This window comes from Podarcis raffonei, chromosome 13 (genome assembly GCF_027172205.1).
Source record: "Podarcis raffonei isolate rPodRaf1 chromosome 13, rPodRaf1.pri, whole genome shotgun sequence".
NCBI lineage: Eukaryota > Metazoa > Chordata > Lepidosauria > Squamata > Lacertidae > Podarcis > Podarcis raffonei.
The window spans coordinates 8,951,211-8,965,681 of NC_070614.1; the positions used below are offsets into that span (position 1 = coordinate 8,951,211).

General features: G+C 47.8%; 1 protein-coding gene across 3 annotated transcripts in view; it reads right to left on the reverse strand.

Annotated features, from left to right (window-relative positions):
- SH2D4A (SH2 domain containing 4A) overlaps window positions 1-14,471 on the reverse strand; it is a 51,368-nt gene that overhangs the window by 19,885 nt on the left and 17,012 nt on the right. For all 3 annotated transcript variants that reach the window (XM_053363068.1, XM_053363067.1, XM_053363066.1), the window contains 3 exons: window positions 11,320-11,479; window positions 8,339-8,519; window positions 3,152-3,232 (listed from right to left, as the gene is read on the reverse strand). In XM_053363068.1, coding sequence (XP_053219043.1) covers window positions 3,152-3,232; window positions 8,339-8,519; window positions 11,320-11,479 — 422 coding nt within the window. The remainder of the gene's footprint in view (window positions 1-3,151; window positions 3,233-8,338; window positions 8,520-11,319; window positions 11,480-14,471) is intronic.

Here is a 14,471-nt window from a genome sequence, read left to right on the forward strand (position 1 = left end):
TTTAGGGCCAAGGGACACCGTTGAGCAACCGTGTAAATGAGCCTTTGCCCAACTCGATGATTCAGAAATGCAACAGGATGATGGAATATCTTTTCCCTTGAGCTGTGCTTTTAATGGCAGGCGTCTGGCAAATAAAACAGGGCCTGCCAACATGGTCCCTCCAACATGCTGTGGCTGCAAACGACCAGCATCTCTGCCCCACTGACCATGCAAGCAGGGGCTGATGGGAGTTATTCTACTAACCTCTGGCCAGCAACATGTTGGTGTGGCGTTTGCCTCCTAGGATGGGTCATAAGGAAAGGGTTAAAATGGGTGTGATGTGATTGGCCAATGAGAATTGCAAGGGGGGGGGGAGTAAAAGTTAGAGTGGGAAGTTTTGAAAGTCAGTTGGTTGTTGAGGTTTGGGAGCTGGAGAAAGAAGAGGGAGGTTTAGGAGTGGGTTGGTAGAGTTGTATTGTGAGAGAGTGAGAGGAATTGTTAGGCAGAGTCAGATAGATAGTTGGAATAACCAGTTTGGAGTTGTTAGGAACTAAGATTAAGAAACTGACAAGGGAAAAATAAACTGAAACCATACGCTTGTTCCTGCATTTAAAAATAAACTTGATTATTTGTTATGTTAACAACTGTCTGGACTCCGTGTCCCCCCGTGAGAAGCGGGGTGGCGGCAGCGAAGAAAGCAATCACAGTGGTGGCACAGGGTCAATAGACCGTCAAATGTCCGGGGGCCCTGTGTGATCGCCACAGTTGGCTATCCCTGAAATAAGGGATAATTTCCAGTTTTAGATGGACAGGTTTATCCAGGCATGCTTGGCGGGGACATGGGATAGGGCCTTCTCGGTGGCTGCTCCCAAACTTTGGAATTCTCTCCCGAGAGAAGCTGGACTGGCTCCCTCCTTGCTGTCCTTCCTTCCTCTGGAAGCTGAAGACTTTCCTGTTCCAATAGACTCTTGGGAACCGAATGCTTTTAATGAGGGGGCTGGTGCTGTGCTGTTTTGGTTGTGTTTGTCTGTCTGTTACAAACACACACACGAGTTTTAATTCTATCCGTTTTTAATTCTTTTTTTAGGATTGTGTTTTTTCTCTTAATCTTTTTAGCTGTTCTTATTTTTATCTGTCAGCTGCCTTGAGTCCCTGTCGGGGAAGATAAATATATAATATCTATTCAGCAGCTACATTGCAGGGGGTTGGAAAACCCTTCCAACTCTATAGTTGTAGGATTCTAGTATTCTATTCTGTAAGGCTTGTTATTGTAATGGCTTTAAAAGGATTTTCGCCTGCTGATGGCCCTTGGTGCGAGGTGGGTTGAAAACAAATGAAACCACTCCAGATACAAAGGATTTGGTGACAGATGACATTGTAAGATTTCTTAAAAACTATTCATTAAGTGGCAGCTTTGCTCTCAGGGTGCACATATAAACATGCACACACACACACACACACACACACACACACACACAAACACACACACTCTGTCTGGTCAAACAGATTTTGTGGGTTATTGGGCGCACTACAAAACTACTTTATTAAACTGGATAATGAAATGAACACAGCATGGGGCATTATGCCTTTCATAAAAAGGTAAAGGTAAAGGTACCCCTGCCCGTACGGGCCAGTCGTGACCGACTCTAGGGTTGCGTGCTCATCTCGCTCTAGAGGCTGTGAGCCGGTGCCGTCCGAAGACACTTCCGGGTCACGTGGCCAGCATGACGAAGCTGCAGCTGGTGAACCAGCACCAGCGGCGCACACGGAAACGCCGTTTACCTTCCCGCTAGAAAGCGGTACCTATTTATCTACTTGCACTTAAGAGTGCTTTCGAACTGCTAGGTGGGCAGGAGCTGGGACCGAACAACGGGAGCTCACCCCGCCGCGGGGATTCGAACAGCCGACCATACGATCGGCAAGTCCTAGGCACTGAGGTTTTACCCACAGCGCCACCCACGTCCCCATGCCTTTCATACACCACTTTTAACGGCGATTTTGCAAAAGGTATAGCTTGGCACCAACTGCTGAAGATGTTGGGAGGTGCCTGTCCATGTCTATTAGTTACTAAGGTCTACTACAGATGTCAGCAAACTTTTTCAGCAGGGGGCCGGTCCACTGTCCCTCAGACCTTGTGGGGGGCTGGACTATATTTTGGGGGGGGATGAATGAATTCCTATGCCACTAAGACCACATAACACCGGTCTTGAAAGACCTACATTGGCTCCCAGTAGGTTTCCCAGCACAATTCAAAGTGTTGGTGTTGACCTTTAAAGCCCTAAACGGCCTTGGCCCAGTATACCTGAAGGAGCATCTCCACCTCCATCATTCTGCCCGGACGCTGAGGTCCAGCGCCGAGGGCCTTCTGGCAGTTCTCTCACTGTGAGAGGTGAAGTTACAGGGAACCAGGCAAAGGGCCTTCTCAGTAGTGGCACCTGCCCTGTGGAATGCTCTCCCATCAGATGTCAAAGAGATAAACAACTACCTGACATTTAGAAGACATCTGAAGGCAGCCCTGTTCAGGGAAGTTTTTAATGCGTGACATTTTAATGTATTTTTAATCTTTGTTGGAGGCCGCCCAGAGTGGCTGGGGAAACCCAGCCAGATGGGCGGGGTACAAATAATAAATAATAATAATAATTATTATTATTATTATTATTTATTATTATTATTACTATGACCCACAAATAACCCATTTTACTCATGTAAAAACACGCTGATTCCTGGACCGCCCGTGGGCCAGATTTAGAAGGCGAATGGGCCGGATCCGGCCCCCGGGCCTTTGTTTGCCTACCCATGGTCTACTAAGTGTGAGAAGCTAGTCTGTTCCAGGGCTTCTGCTTCTTCTTTAAATGAAAGCGGAAATCTCTGAGAAGTGGCCACGCCCCAAAGTCCTGCAATGGCTGAGCACTGAGCATTGACACGATTTACCTACATCGTGTAGCAGGCTAGTTGTCTGGTTTGCTAAATGTGCCGCATCCCAATTTAAGGGCCTTGGGGTGGGGGGTATTTAAGATCACACTTGTCTCATGATTTGATTAGCATTCAGAAGCATGGCTTATATCTATAGGTGATTCCTACAACTCTACAATTCCATGATTCTGAGACCAGGAGACAACAGAGAATACAGGCAAAATGCAGTTGCTTCCATAAACCCACACTGTTTCCTTACCTGCCGCAAGCCGTACTTCCTTGAATGATTGATAGAGTCTGCCAGCATCTGTTCTATACCTCTTGGCTTACTGGTGGGAGCCTAAAACCCAGCCAAACAGAAAAACAGGATTGTAAGCTTTTCACACCCTGACTCCAAACCTCGAATCTAATTGTGTTCCAAAACATGCAGGTTGAAGAATCACCCACAGTCAAGATCAGAATTCTTGAATTTTCAGGCCCAGAGAGGAGATACATATTTTGCTTCACAGCGGTGTAACAGAATGGAGAGAGTGTAAAATGAGGGAGATCTGGGTTCAAATCCTCACTCGCTTGTGAAGCTCACAGGGAGATTTTCAGCCAGTCACTATTGCTCAGTCTAGAATACCTCACCCAAGTTACAGTGGAACCTTGGGTTGCGAATGTGATCCATGCGGGAGGCACGTTCGCAACCTGCAACGTTCGCAACCCGCAGCGCCACGTCTGCATACATGCAGGTAGCGATTTGGTGCTTCTGCGCATGCGCAAAGCACGATTTAGCGTGTCTGCGCATGCGCGAGCGCCGAAACCCGGAAGTAACCTGTTCCGGTACTTCCGGGTTTGGCGTGGTGCGCAACCAGAAAACGTGTAACCTGAAGCGTCTGTAGCCTGAGGTATCACTGTATTATGAATTAATGTACCAAAATGGCTTTTAGCAAAATGGCTTTTAAGCAGTTTACAAGTATAAAATCAATCTTAAAAACCACACATAATGAAAATATACCAAAATAACCCACCCCAGTTAAAAGGTATAACCATTAAAACAGTTCAACTAGGACAAGGAAGTTCAAATTCAGGGGAATTCTTGTCTAAACAAGAGCAGGCAAAATGCCAAGACTGATGGGGTGTCTCACATTTCTGTAGACTAGGGGTGATCAAAGGCTTGATTACCCATTTCCTTCCAAGGTAAGGGGAAATGACATAGCTAAGCCTGGCAGGACAGCTTACTCTATGGCATTAACCCCTTCATGCATTCCTTGGACTTAAGCACGTTGGTGATACAAGACTGGTTATCCCACAAAATCACCCTTCCACAAAGACAGCAAAGCGCAGAACTTAGTCATAGAAAAATGCTCTCCTGCATCTAGGAATATTTAATGTTGCAAAGAACATAGCAGCTCCATAGTCACGGCTAGGTTGTAGACCAAAGTACTAATGTGGTGAGCGAGTCCCATTTCCCAGAGCTAATTGTGTAAGTGAAGATCTGGAAGTGTGTTTAATGACGCCAACTGCCTTTTTTAACCCAATGCGCAGAAGAAGGGCCAGTGACTCGTTACCACATTTGACCTCCAAATTCTGATTTAAGCACCTCTGTCAATGCAGTAAGGAGAGCTCCCATCCTCCTGCCTGGTGACCAACCTGCTTAACAAACATTCCTTCCCATTACATATTAACACAGAGACAGACTCGTTCAGCTCTCAAAACTTTTAAGAGAAAACTCGGCAGGGAGTAAATTACTTGTTCTCAAGCAAGAAATATTACAGTGAATCCAACTTCATTCACAGTTGCGTTCGTACTGGGAGTCCTTGGGAATAGGAATTTTGAAGTCTTTGATATATGGTGACGTTCATGAGCGTACCAACCAAGCACGTACATAGATCAGCACAGGAAGACCGACCTGGAACCATTTTGATTCCTAAACTGAGCAAATGTTTTCTCTGCAAGGTCAAAGTGGGAAACCTCCCCATTGTCTTTTCCTTCACAAATCCTGTCTTAAGGGCACATTTAAGATATGAATAGGGTGTGAGCCTGTGGGGACACGGGTGGCGCTGTGGGTAAAAGCCTCAGCGCCTAGGGCTTGCCGATCGAAAGGTTGGCGGTTCGAATCCCCGCGGCGGGGTGCGCTCCCGTTGTTCGGTCCCAGCGCCTGCCAACCTAGCAGTTCGAAAGCACCCCCGGGTGCAAGTAGATAAATAGGGACCGCTTACTAGCGGGAAGGTAAATGGCGTTTCCGTGTGTGGCTCTGCCTCGCCAGAGCAGCGATGTCACGCTGGCCACGTGACCCGGAAGTGTCTGCGGACGGCGCTGGCCCCCGGCCTCTTGAGTGAGATGGGCGCACAACCCTAGAGTCTGTCAAGACTGGCCCGTACGGGCAGGGGTACCTTTGCCTTTGCCTTTGCTGTGACCTGGCCCAGGAACTAAGTATTTATCATTACAAAAGATTGGCCAGGCTCCCCAGGAAATCCAATCAAGTAACCTGCTAGACAGGAGATAAACAACAACAGCAGAAAAAACAACATTCAAATTTCTGTTTTAGACCGCCTTTTCTGTGATGTAGGTGTGATGTATCTGAGGGGTGGTCTTAGGTTACACCCCTTCTGTGATATATGTATGATGTTTCTGGGGGTGGTCTTGATCTACAGGTTGGGAATTTCAAAAGTCTTTATAAGGCCTTGCGTGCTATTTTTCTGGGTTCCTCCTCCTCTCCTGCGTGTGAGGGGAGCACCCTGTTGCAACAGATCAGTAAGATCAAGCTTACTAGCTGCTTTGCTTCTCAATACAGTGGTACCTCGCAAGACGAATGCCTCGCAAGACGAAAAACTCGCAAGACGAAAGAGTTTTGCGTTTTTTTAGTTGCTTTGCAAGACGAATTTCCCTATGGGCTTGCTTCGCAAGATGAAAACGTCTTGCAAGTTTGTTTCCTTTTTCTTAAAACCGTTAATACCCAGGGAAACCCTGCTACGCAAAACGAAAAATTCGCAAGACGAAAAAACTCGCAGAACAAATTAATTTCATCTTGCGAGGCACCACTGTATTCTCTGGTTGGCCTCTGTTATTTTCTCCTACCAATAGGGAACCTTTGTAAGGACTCTATATGGGCTCTTGGATACCCCATAAGGGAAAAGGGCAATTTTTATTTACAGCACAGGCCAGGGATCACAAGCAAGAGACTTAGGCCAAGAGATCAAAGCAAGACAGAGGCCAGTAGGCCTGATCTTTATTGTTGCAACAAGACTTCCAACTACCACATGGAAGAAGCACAAGAGAAGCCCCGAACAAAGGATGCCCCCCTTTCTTACAATTTCCCCAATTTCTGCCCTCCCTTCCCCACAGGTAGGTGGGGTTTGTGGCACTGAGCAGGGGCTCACCTGGGCAGGTGCCTCCCACCTGTTTGGGCCGGCCTTTGACCCGCCCTTGGCCAGGGAAACCAAAAGAGGCTTGGACAAAGGGGTCAGCCTCTTTTCTTTGGCCTTTGCCCCAATCCCGGCCAGCCGTCCATTGTCCTCCCTGGCCGAGGGTGGGTCAAAGGTTGGCCCAAATAGGTGGGAGGCACCTGCCCAGGTGAGCCCCTACTCGGTGCCGCAAACCCCGCCCACCTGTGGGGAAGGGAGGGCGGAAATTGTCATAACTATGTCATAAACTGGGAGGGGTCTTCTGACAGATACCTGAGCACCAGCCAGGCTTGCCCTTTCCCTCACATGACCTCCAGATTCTAATCTTCAGGTGAAACAAAGGAAAGTATTTACATTTTCCTGTTTCCCCAGCCAAGTTAAACACACCCTTTGTCTTGACTGAGACCCCAATCCACTGAGGTTGGGTTTGGATTGTTCTTGGAATGACAACCTGTCTGGCACTCAGGTGCCAGGATGCCAGTGATTATCACCCACTCACTTCAGGGATTGCACTAAAAAACAACAACACTTCGCGATTATGAATGCCCCTACCCATGTCCTGGGACGCGGGTGGCGCTGTGGGGTAAACCACAGAGCCCAGGACTTGCTGATCAGAAGGTCAGTGGTCCGAATCCCCACAACAGGGTGAGCTCCCGTTGCTCAGTCCCTGCTCCTGCCAACCTAGCAGTTCGAAAGCACATCAAAGTGCAAGTAGATAAATAGGTACCGCTCCAGTGGGAAGGTAAACAGTGTTTCCGTGCGCTGCTCTGGTTCACCTGCTCTGGCTTAGTCATGCTGGCCACATGACCCGGAAGCTGTACACCGGCTCCCTCAGCCAGTAAAGCGAGATAAGTGCCGCAACCCTAGAGTCGGCCACGACTGGACCTAATGAACGCTTTACCTTTTACCCATGTCCCAAGCTCCTCCCCTGCTAGCCATTTTCCTTCTGAGTAGAACAATGTTGGAATGGTGTACAGTGGTACCTTGGGTTAAGAGCTTAATTTATTCTGGAGGTCCATTCTTAACCTGAAGCTGTTCTTAACCTGAGGTACCACTTTAGCTAATGGGGCCTCCCACTGCCGCTGTTGCGTGGTGTTATGTACTGAAGTTCTCACCCTGGGCCAGCAGGGGGATACTGTAGATAGTTTCCACTCAGGTCCACGTCAGTTATTTTAGGCGGGAAACCCTGGGTTGTTGTTGCTACAATGTTGATAGCTGGCTGCCTATAAAAGCAGGCCGGCTGAGCTGTTTGCTGTTCAGTTTCTGTTCCAGCTTACAAAATAAAGAGCTGCTTTGGAGAAATCGCTGTGTCATCTGCCATGTCTACCCACTATTCAACACGTGATTTCCGTTCTCATCCTGAAGCAAAGTTCTTAACGCGAGGTGCTATTTCTGAGTTAGCGGAGTCTGTAACCTGAAGTGTCTGTAACCCGAGGTACCACTGTAAATCCGTCACTGGAGTGATTTTATATTCTAAAGTTTTCCCATTGAGCCAGTACAATTAGTGAATTGCTACATTTGGCAATGTACAGCAGGTCTTTGTCTTTGCCTCGTAGTGTGGAGAGGCAAGGCTTGGGGATGAGGTATCTCGCCCCCATTCCAATTTCTTGGTAACAGTACTCATTGGGCATAAAAACGAGCAAACAGAAACCATGGCAAGGCAGGCCCCAAAAATTCACCATCAGTTTTTCTTAGTGTCTAACTCATGGGTAGGCAAACTAAAGCCCGGGGGCCGGATCCGGCCCACTCGCCTTCTATTTTTTTAAAAAAAGACTTTAATGAGAGGATTTGAAGCAGAATAGCTGAAACTGGGAAAGGGTTAACCCTCCCCTCTACCCCAGGGTTATAAGCTCTGATCCAGTTTGATGCTCCTCATGGCAGCTTTAAAGTCTTCCAAAAATATGACAAGATCTGAGCTCATATATTTCTATTCATGTGTAGTTTGGCCTCTTAAGCTTTGGTTTCATGAAGGCACCATCCAACTGACAGTGTATCTCTCAATTTCAGCTGAACCTTCATCTTAACATTTGAGTAGTAACATAAGACCAGAAAATTACCTGGGCATATTCTTGATTTCTGGCATTTTCAGGAACTGGTTCTTTTTTCACCGCTTTGTACACATCCCAGTTTGCGAGGTTTTTACTGCCTCCTTGCGATTCTGACCCAAACTGGGTGTCTGATGGAAAATGCAGAGGTGACGAGGCAGAATGTTCTGTGAAGCCTTCCACTAGGTTTCTTCTGTAAATGGACCAAAAGAGGATTTTGGGAAATGAAACGAAAAAATAGAATGAGCTTTAGATTAACAAATTGGATGGGCAGGGATGACAGGGAGACGATGCCATGTGTACAGTACCCCCCCAAAAAGGCACATTGTCTCACACTGAACACACATTAGCATGCAGTGTGTACATGTGGACGAGGTGAAACACATGCACTCCCACCCTCAACACCCCCATCATGCGCATTCCTAACATTCAAACCCTAGAGGCGTAGGGAGAAAGCAGTAACCTGAAGATGGACAACTTACCAAGTCATGTTAGCAACATTTTTAAAAGGCTCCCTCCCTGCTTTCAAGAAATTGCCCTGAAGGCACAGCAGTGCACCAGGGTTTTAAACATTTCATTTTGAGTGTAAAGTAAAGTAAAGGACCCCTGACAGTTAAGTTCAGTCGCGAACGACTCTGGGGTTGCGGTGCTCATCTCGCTTTACTGGCTGAGGGAACCGACGTTTGTCCGCAGAGAGTTTTTCCGGGTCATGTGGCCAGCATGACTAAGCTGCTTCTGGTGAAACCAGAGCAGCGCACGGAAACACTATTTTCCTTCCTGCTGGAATGGTACCTATTTATCTACTTGCACTTTGATGTGCTTTCGAACTGCTAGGTTGGCAGGAGTTGGGACAGAGCAACGGGAGCTCACCCCGTTGCGGGGATTTGAACTTCCGACCTTCCAGTCGGCAAGCCCAAGGCTCAGTGGTTTACACCACAGCACCACCCGCATCCCTTTTATGAGTGTAAGGTAAAGGTAAAGGCACCCCTGACCGTTAGGTCCAGTCGCGGACGACTCTGGAGTTGCAGCGCTCATCTTGCTTTACTGGCTGAGGGAGCCGGCGTGCAGCTTCTGGGTCATGTGGCCAGCAGGACTAAGCCACTTCTGGTGAACCAGAGCAGCACACAGAAACGCCATTTACCTTCCCGCCGGAGCGGTACCTATTATCTACTTGCACTTTGATGTGCTTTCGAACTGCTAGGTTGGCAGGAGCTGGGACCGAGGAACAGGAGCTCACCCCATCGCGGGGATTCGAACCGCCAACCTTCCGATCGGCAAGCTCAAGGCTCAGTGGTTTACAACACAGGGTCACCCGTGTCCCTTTTAAGAGTGTAGGGCTCTCTAAAAAACCAGCCAGGAAGTCTTCAGCAAACAAATAAATAAAGGGTCAAGTACCAGAAAATCAGAACTGGCCTTAGTAAATGGGGACCATTGGATGGATGTGTTCGCCAACTTACAAAGTTGCAGCGCATCTCAGGAAAGGGCCAGAGGCAAGTTACTGCCTTCCAGCCAGCGTCAGTGGCAGGGAGGCTGTAGCTCAGGGGACAAGCATTCACTCTGCATGTAGAAGGTGCCTGTTTCAAACCCTGGCATCTCCAGGTAGAGTTGGGAGTGATCCCTGCCTGAAACCCTAGTGCGCTGTTACCAGTCGATGCAGACAGCATTAAGCTGGTCTGGTTTGCCAGGTTCCTATGTTCCTATGACATGCAGGATGGCCATTCTGGGTTTCGCTAGTGGAAATAAAGGTCTTGAAACTGACAGCCATACTCAGAACTACACCATTTCCCTGTTATTTCTTTTGTTAAACTCTACCCCAGTCTCCAAGCGGTGCAGAGGTATCAGGGGTACCAGGCAAGGTTGCCAGGGTCTGTGTTCCCTTTGGGGACAATGAGGCACAGCGGAAACTGTGGTGTCTTTATGACATATGGTTTCTTGGCACATCTATATATATATATACCTGTGCCTTGATGGAGTGTGTGCAGAGCGTCCACATCCCAAGAGGGTCTTGTTCCTTCCAACCTCAGATTTCAAGAGACCCCAGACATCATGTCTGACCCTCTCTGCTGCATAAAACAGACACCCTTGCCTCATACTCTGGCTCCCCACTCCTGCTTGCAAAACTGACATTTTTTTCTGTTCAGTTACATAATCCAAAAGGAAATCCTACACTCTTAAAACCATGGTAGGCAAACTAAGGCCCGGGGGCCAGATCCGGCCCAATCGACTTCTCAATCTGGCCTGCGGACGGTTGGGAATCAGCGTGTTTTTACATGAGTAGAATGTGTCCTCTCATTTAAAACGCATCTCTGGGTTATTTGTAGGGCATAGGAATTTGTTCATTATTATTTTTTTCAAAATATAGTCCGGCCCCCCACAAGGTCTGAGGGACAGTGGACCGGCCCCCTGCTGAAAAAGTTTGCTGACCCCTGTTTAAAACCCTTTTGTCACCACCTACTAATACATAGCTACAGGACAGGACCTACCCTCCTTGTCCAATATAGTCTTCCCCTTCCTAATGACTTTCTTGATGGGTTAATGGTGAGACCATTATTAGCTTTGTTCCTCCAATGACCCACACGCAACTAGCTATGCCAGCATAAACTGGATCCAGCAGAGTTTGGCACAGTTTAATCAAACCTCCATTAATTCTAACTTTTACAAAATCCAGGAATTATGGGGAGCATCTAGCACCCAGGAGTTGAGGGGATCCTTGCTCCTCCCCCCCCCAAAAAAACCTTTTAACGCTATTAATATTTTGGGTAGTCAAGGAAAGTGCATTTGGAACTGGATTTCACACTCACACAGTATAAACTGACAAAGGCACGTCTTTAAAAGGCGAACATGGTTTGGAGAATCTTTCATCTGAACGGAGAGGTTCCCAGTTTGTACTAGTCAGTGCCTGATCCCTTCGTCTGTCAGGAAAAACCAGCTGGCCCGACAGGTTGGGCCAGATTTTTGAGTATTGTTCTGCATGTTTGGAAAGCCATACCAACCTCATTGCCCCTGCTTCTTGAAGTGACTGGTGCTTCACTTTTTCAGCAAGAAGGTCACTGCAAAGCTGGTCATATGGTTTGTCCATAGAATGCTCGCCCATCACCCACACCCAGACGTCACCGTCTGCTCCCAGCTTCCACTGAACGGATTTCCCATGGACTGCAAAACAAAAAACAAGGTTCAGTAGGATGAGAAGGGGCACATGATCCAAGGACCTCCCAGCCAGGGCAATGATACACAGTATGTTGACTAGGCCAACACACTGCCCAGTCCAGTCCTTACTGCACAGACCTCATCCCAGCACAACCCATGTTGGAGTGTGTGTTTTCAAAGCTCATTGGCAGAATGCATGGCTGGCATAATGAGAGCCCATTTTCAGTACCTAAAGGTAAAGGGACCCCTGACCATTAGGTCCAGTCGTGACCGACTCTGGGGTTGCGGCACTCATCTCGCTTTATTGGCCAAGGGAGCTGGTATACAGCTTCCGGGTCATGTGGCCAGCATGACTAAGCCGCTTCTGGCGAACCAGAGCAGCGCATGGAAACACCGTTTACCTTCCCGCCGGAGCGGTACCTATTTATCTACTTGCACTTAGACGTTCTTTCGAACTGCTAGGTGGGCAGGAGCAGGAACTGAGCAACGGGAGCTCACCCCGTCGTGGGGATTCGAACTGCCAACCTTCTGATCAGCAAGTCAGAAGAGGAGAAGAGGAGGCTAAGGGGTGATATGATAGCCATGTTCAAATATATAAAAGGATGTCACATAGAGGAGGGAGAAAGGTTGTTTTCTGCTGCTCCAGAGAAGCGGACACAGAGCAATGGATCCAAACTACAAGAAAGAAGATTCCACCTAAACATTAGGAAGAACTTCCTGACAGTAAGAGCTGTTCGACAGTGGAATTTGCTGCCAAGGAGTGTGGTGGAGTCTCCTTCTTTGGAGGTCTTTAAGCAGAGGCTTGACAACCATATGTCAGGAGTGCTCTGATGGTGTTTCCTGCTTGGCAGGGGGTTGGACTCGATGGCCCTTGTGGTCTCTTCCAACTCTATGATTCTAAGTCCTAGGCTCTGTGGTTTAACCCACAGCGCCACCCGCATCCTAACTGGCCCCTAGCAGCCAGTTAAAAATTTCATTTAACAGGCCTGGGAAAGACCTGTCTTCTGAGATGGGCTGGCAGAACAGACAACCCTAGGTTAGATGCACCAGTGATCTTATTCTATAAATTGCGGGTATGCGACTCTCCAGCTCCTTAGTTATCTCAGTTCCTTTGACCAGAACACACCAGGTTTACTTCGGAGTGGCTGATTATGACGTTGTGTGTTTCATGCAAACAGTTTCCACAGTAATCTCCCATCTGGAAGCAGCCCAGCAATGTACACAAAATGGCCCACGTTTGTTTGAATGTGGTAGTTTGCAGGTTTGCAGTTACCACAAGGAAGCTAGCCAAGTGGAGAACGAGATGTGACGAAAAAGTTGGTTTTGCTGGACCGGTTGGATCAAAAAGTGTTTCGTTTTTTTCTTTCTTTCCCTGCCAGGAAATGGTTAGTGAATGGCAGTCTCTGATTGGCCGTGGTTCCAGGAGAGAGAGAGTGAGAGGAGAGTTGGTTGAAGTGGGTTGGAATAGATGTTGGGGAGATAGGTAGGGAGACAGGTCAGGAGACAGGTTGAGGGAGAAAGAGTGAACGTGAGAAAAAGTTGGTTCTGGAAAGAAAAAAAACAGCTTCCACTCTGAGTGTACAGTCATACCACGGGTTGAAGTAGCTTCGGGTTGAGCATTTTCGGGTTGTGCTCCACGGCGACCCGGAAGTAACGGAATGGGTTACTTCTGGGTTTCGCCGCTCACGCATGCGCAGATGCTCAAAATGATGTCACACGCATGCGCGGAAGCGGCGAATCATGACCTGTAGACGCGCAGACACAGGTAGCGTTTGCTTCAGGATATGAACGGGGCTCCGGAACGGATCCCGTTTGCATCCAGAGGTACCACTGTATTGTGAAGGACAGTGTGTGGTGTCCTGTAGGAGGAATAGACCGGAATTTTACTGGGAGGCAGAGGTTGAGCCAGGAGAAGTAGGAGCTGGAAAGGAACAGCCTACTTGGGACTCAAATCTAGTCTGGAGGGGAAAGATTCTTCCAAGCAAAAGAAGAAACTCCCAAAACCCAGTGAAGGGAGGGGGGTGTGGAGAGCCCTTAGGTCTATTACTTAAAGTACCTCAGGAGCAGGATTGTTAAAGGGGGTGGATAACTGAAAGTACCCCTGTACAAAGGAACCAAACCTATAATGCCAAAAACAACTGAGAGCGAATTAAAGTGAAATCGCATTCCATTCCTGAAGTAACCTAAGTTTAATCCATTTGTGTTATATACTATATTGCCTTAAGTAAATCTTTATTGTTTATTTAAAGAAAACCTGTCTGAGACTCCAACTTACAGTGGTACCTCGGGTTAAGTACTTAATTCGTTCTGGAGGTCCGTTCTTAACCTGAAACTGTTCTTAACCTGAAGCACCACTTTAGCTAATGGGGCCTCCCGCTGCCACTGCCGCGCGATTTCTGTTCTCATCCTGAAGCAAAGTTCTTAACCCGAGGTACTATTTCTGGGTTAGCAGAGTCTGTAACCTGAAGCATATGTAACCCGAGGTGCCACTGTACTAAATATCCCCTCACAAAGGTCCCCTGCAGGATACTCTGGGTTAGAATTTTAAGAGGAAAGGAAAATAATATTTCGGGTAAAGGGTTGTGCAGTGAGGTGGGGGCAATTTATCTAAGTGAGAGCGGATCCAACGGTGTGAGAAGAAAAAGTGCCGTCTCGCCCGTTGCACGAGAGCCTATGGTATGGTTGATTTCATCACTGGGAAATGAAACACACCCTGATTACTGTTATTGATCTGACGCTTTGACATGAACACAATTGTACTCCTGTTACTTGGATTCCATTCACTGTAAGCCACCCTGGTAGTTCTTCAGAACTGAAGGGCAAGATAGCTCCACTGAGAAACCAAGGGTGGTAGTTTTACTCAGAGTAGATATTAATTGCCAGGTGGTGGTGGTACGACTGCAAGGGCTTCCATTTGTTTCCAGGCCCAGTTCAAAGTGCTGGTGCCGACCTATAAAGCCATAAATGGGTCAGGACTGCAATACCTCAAGGAGTGCCT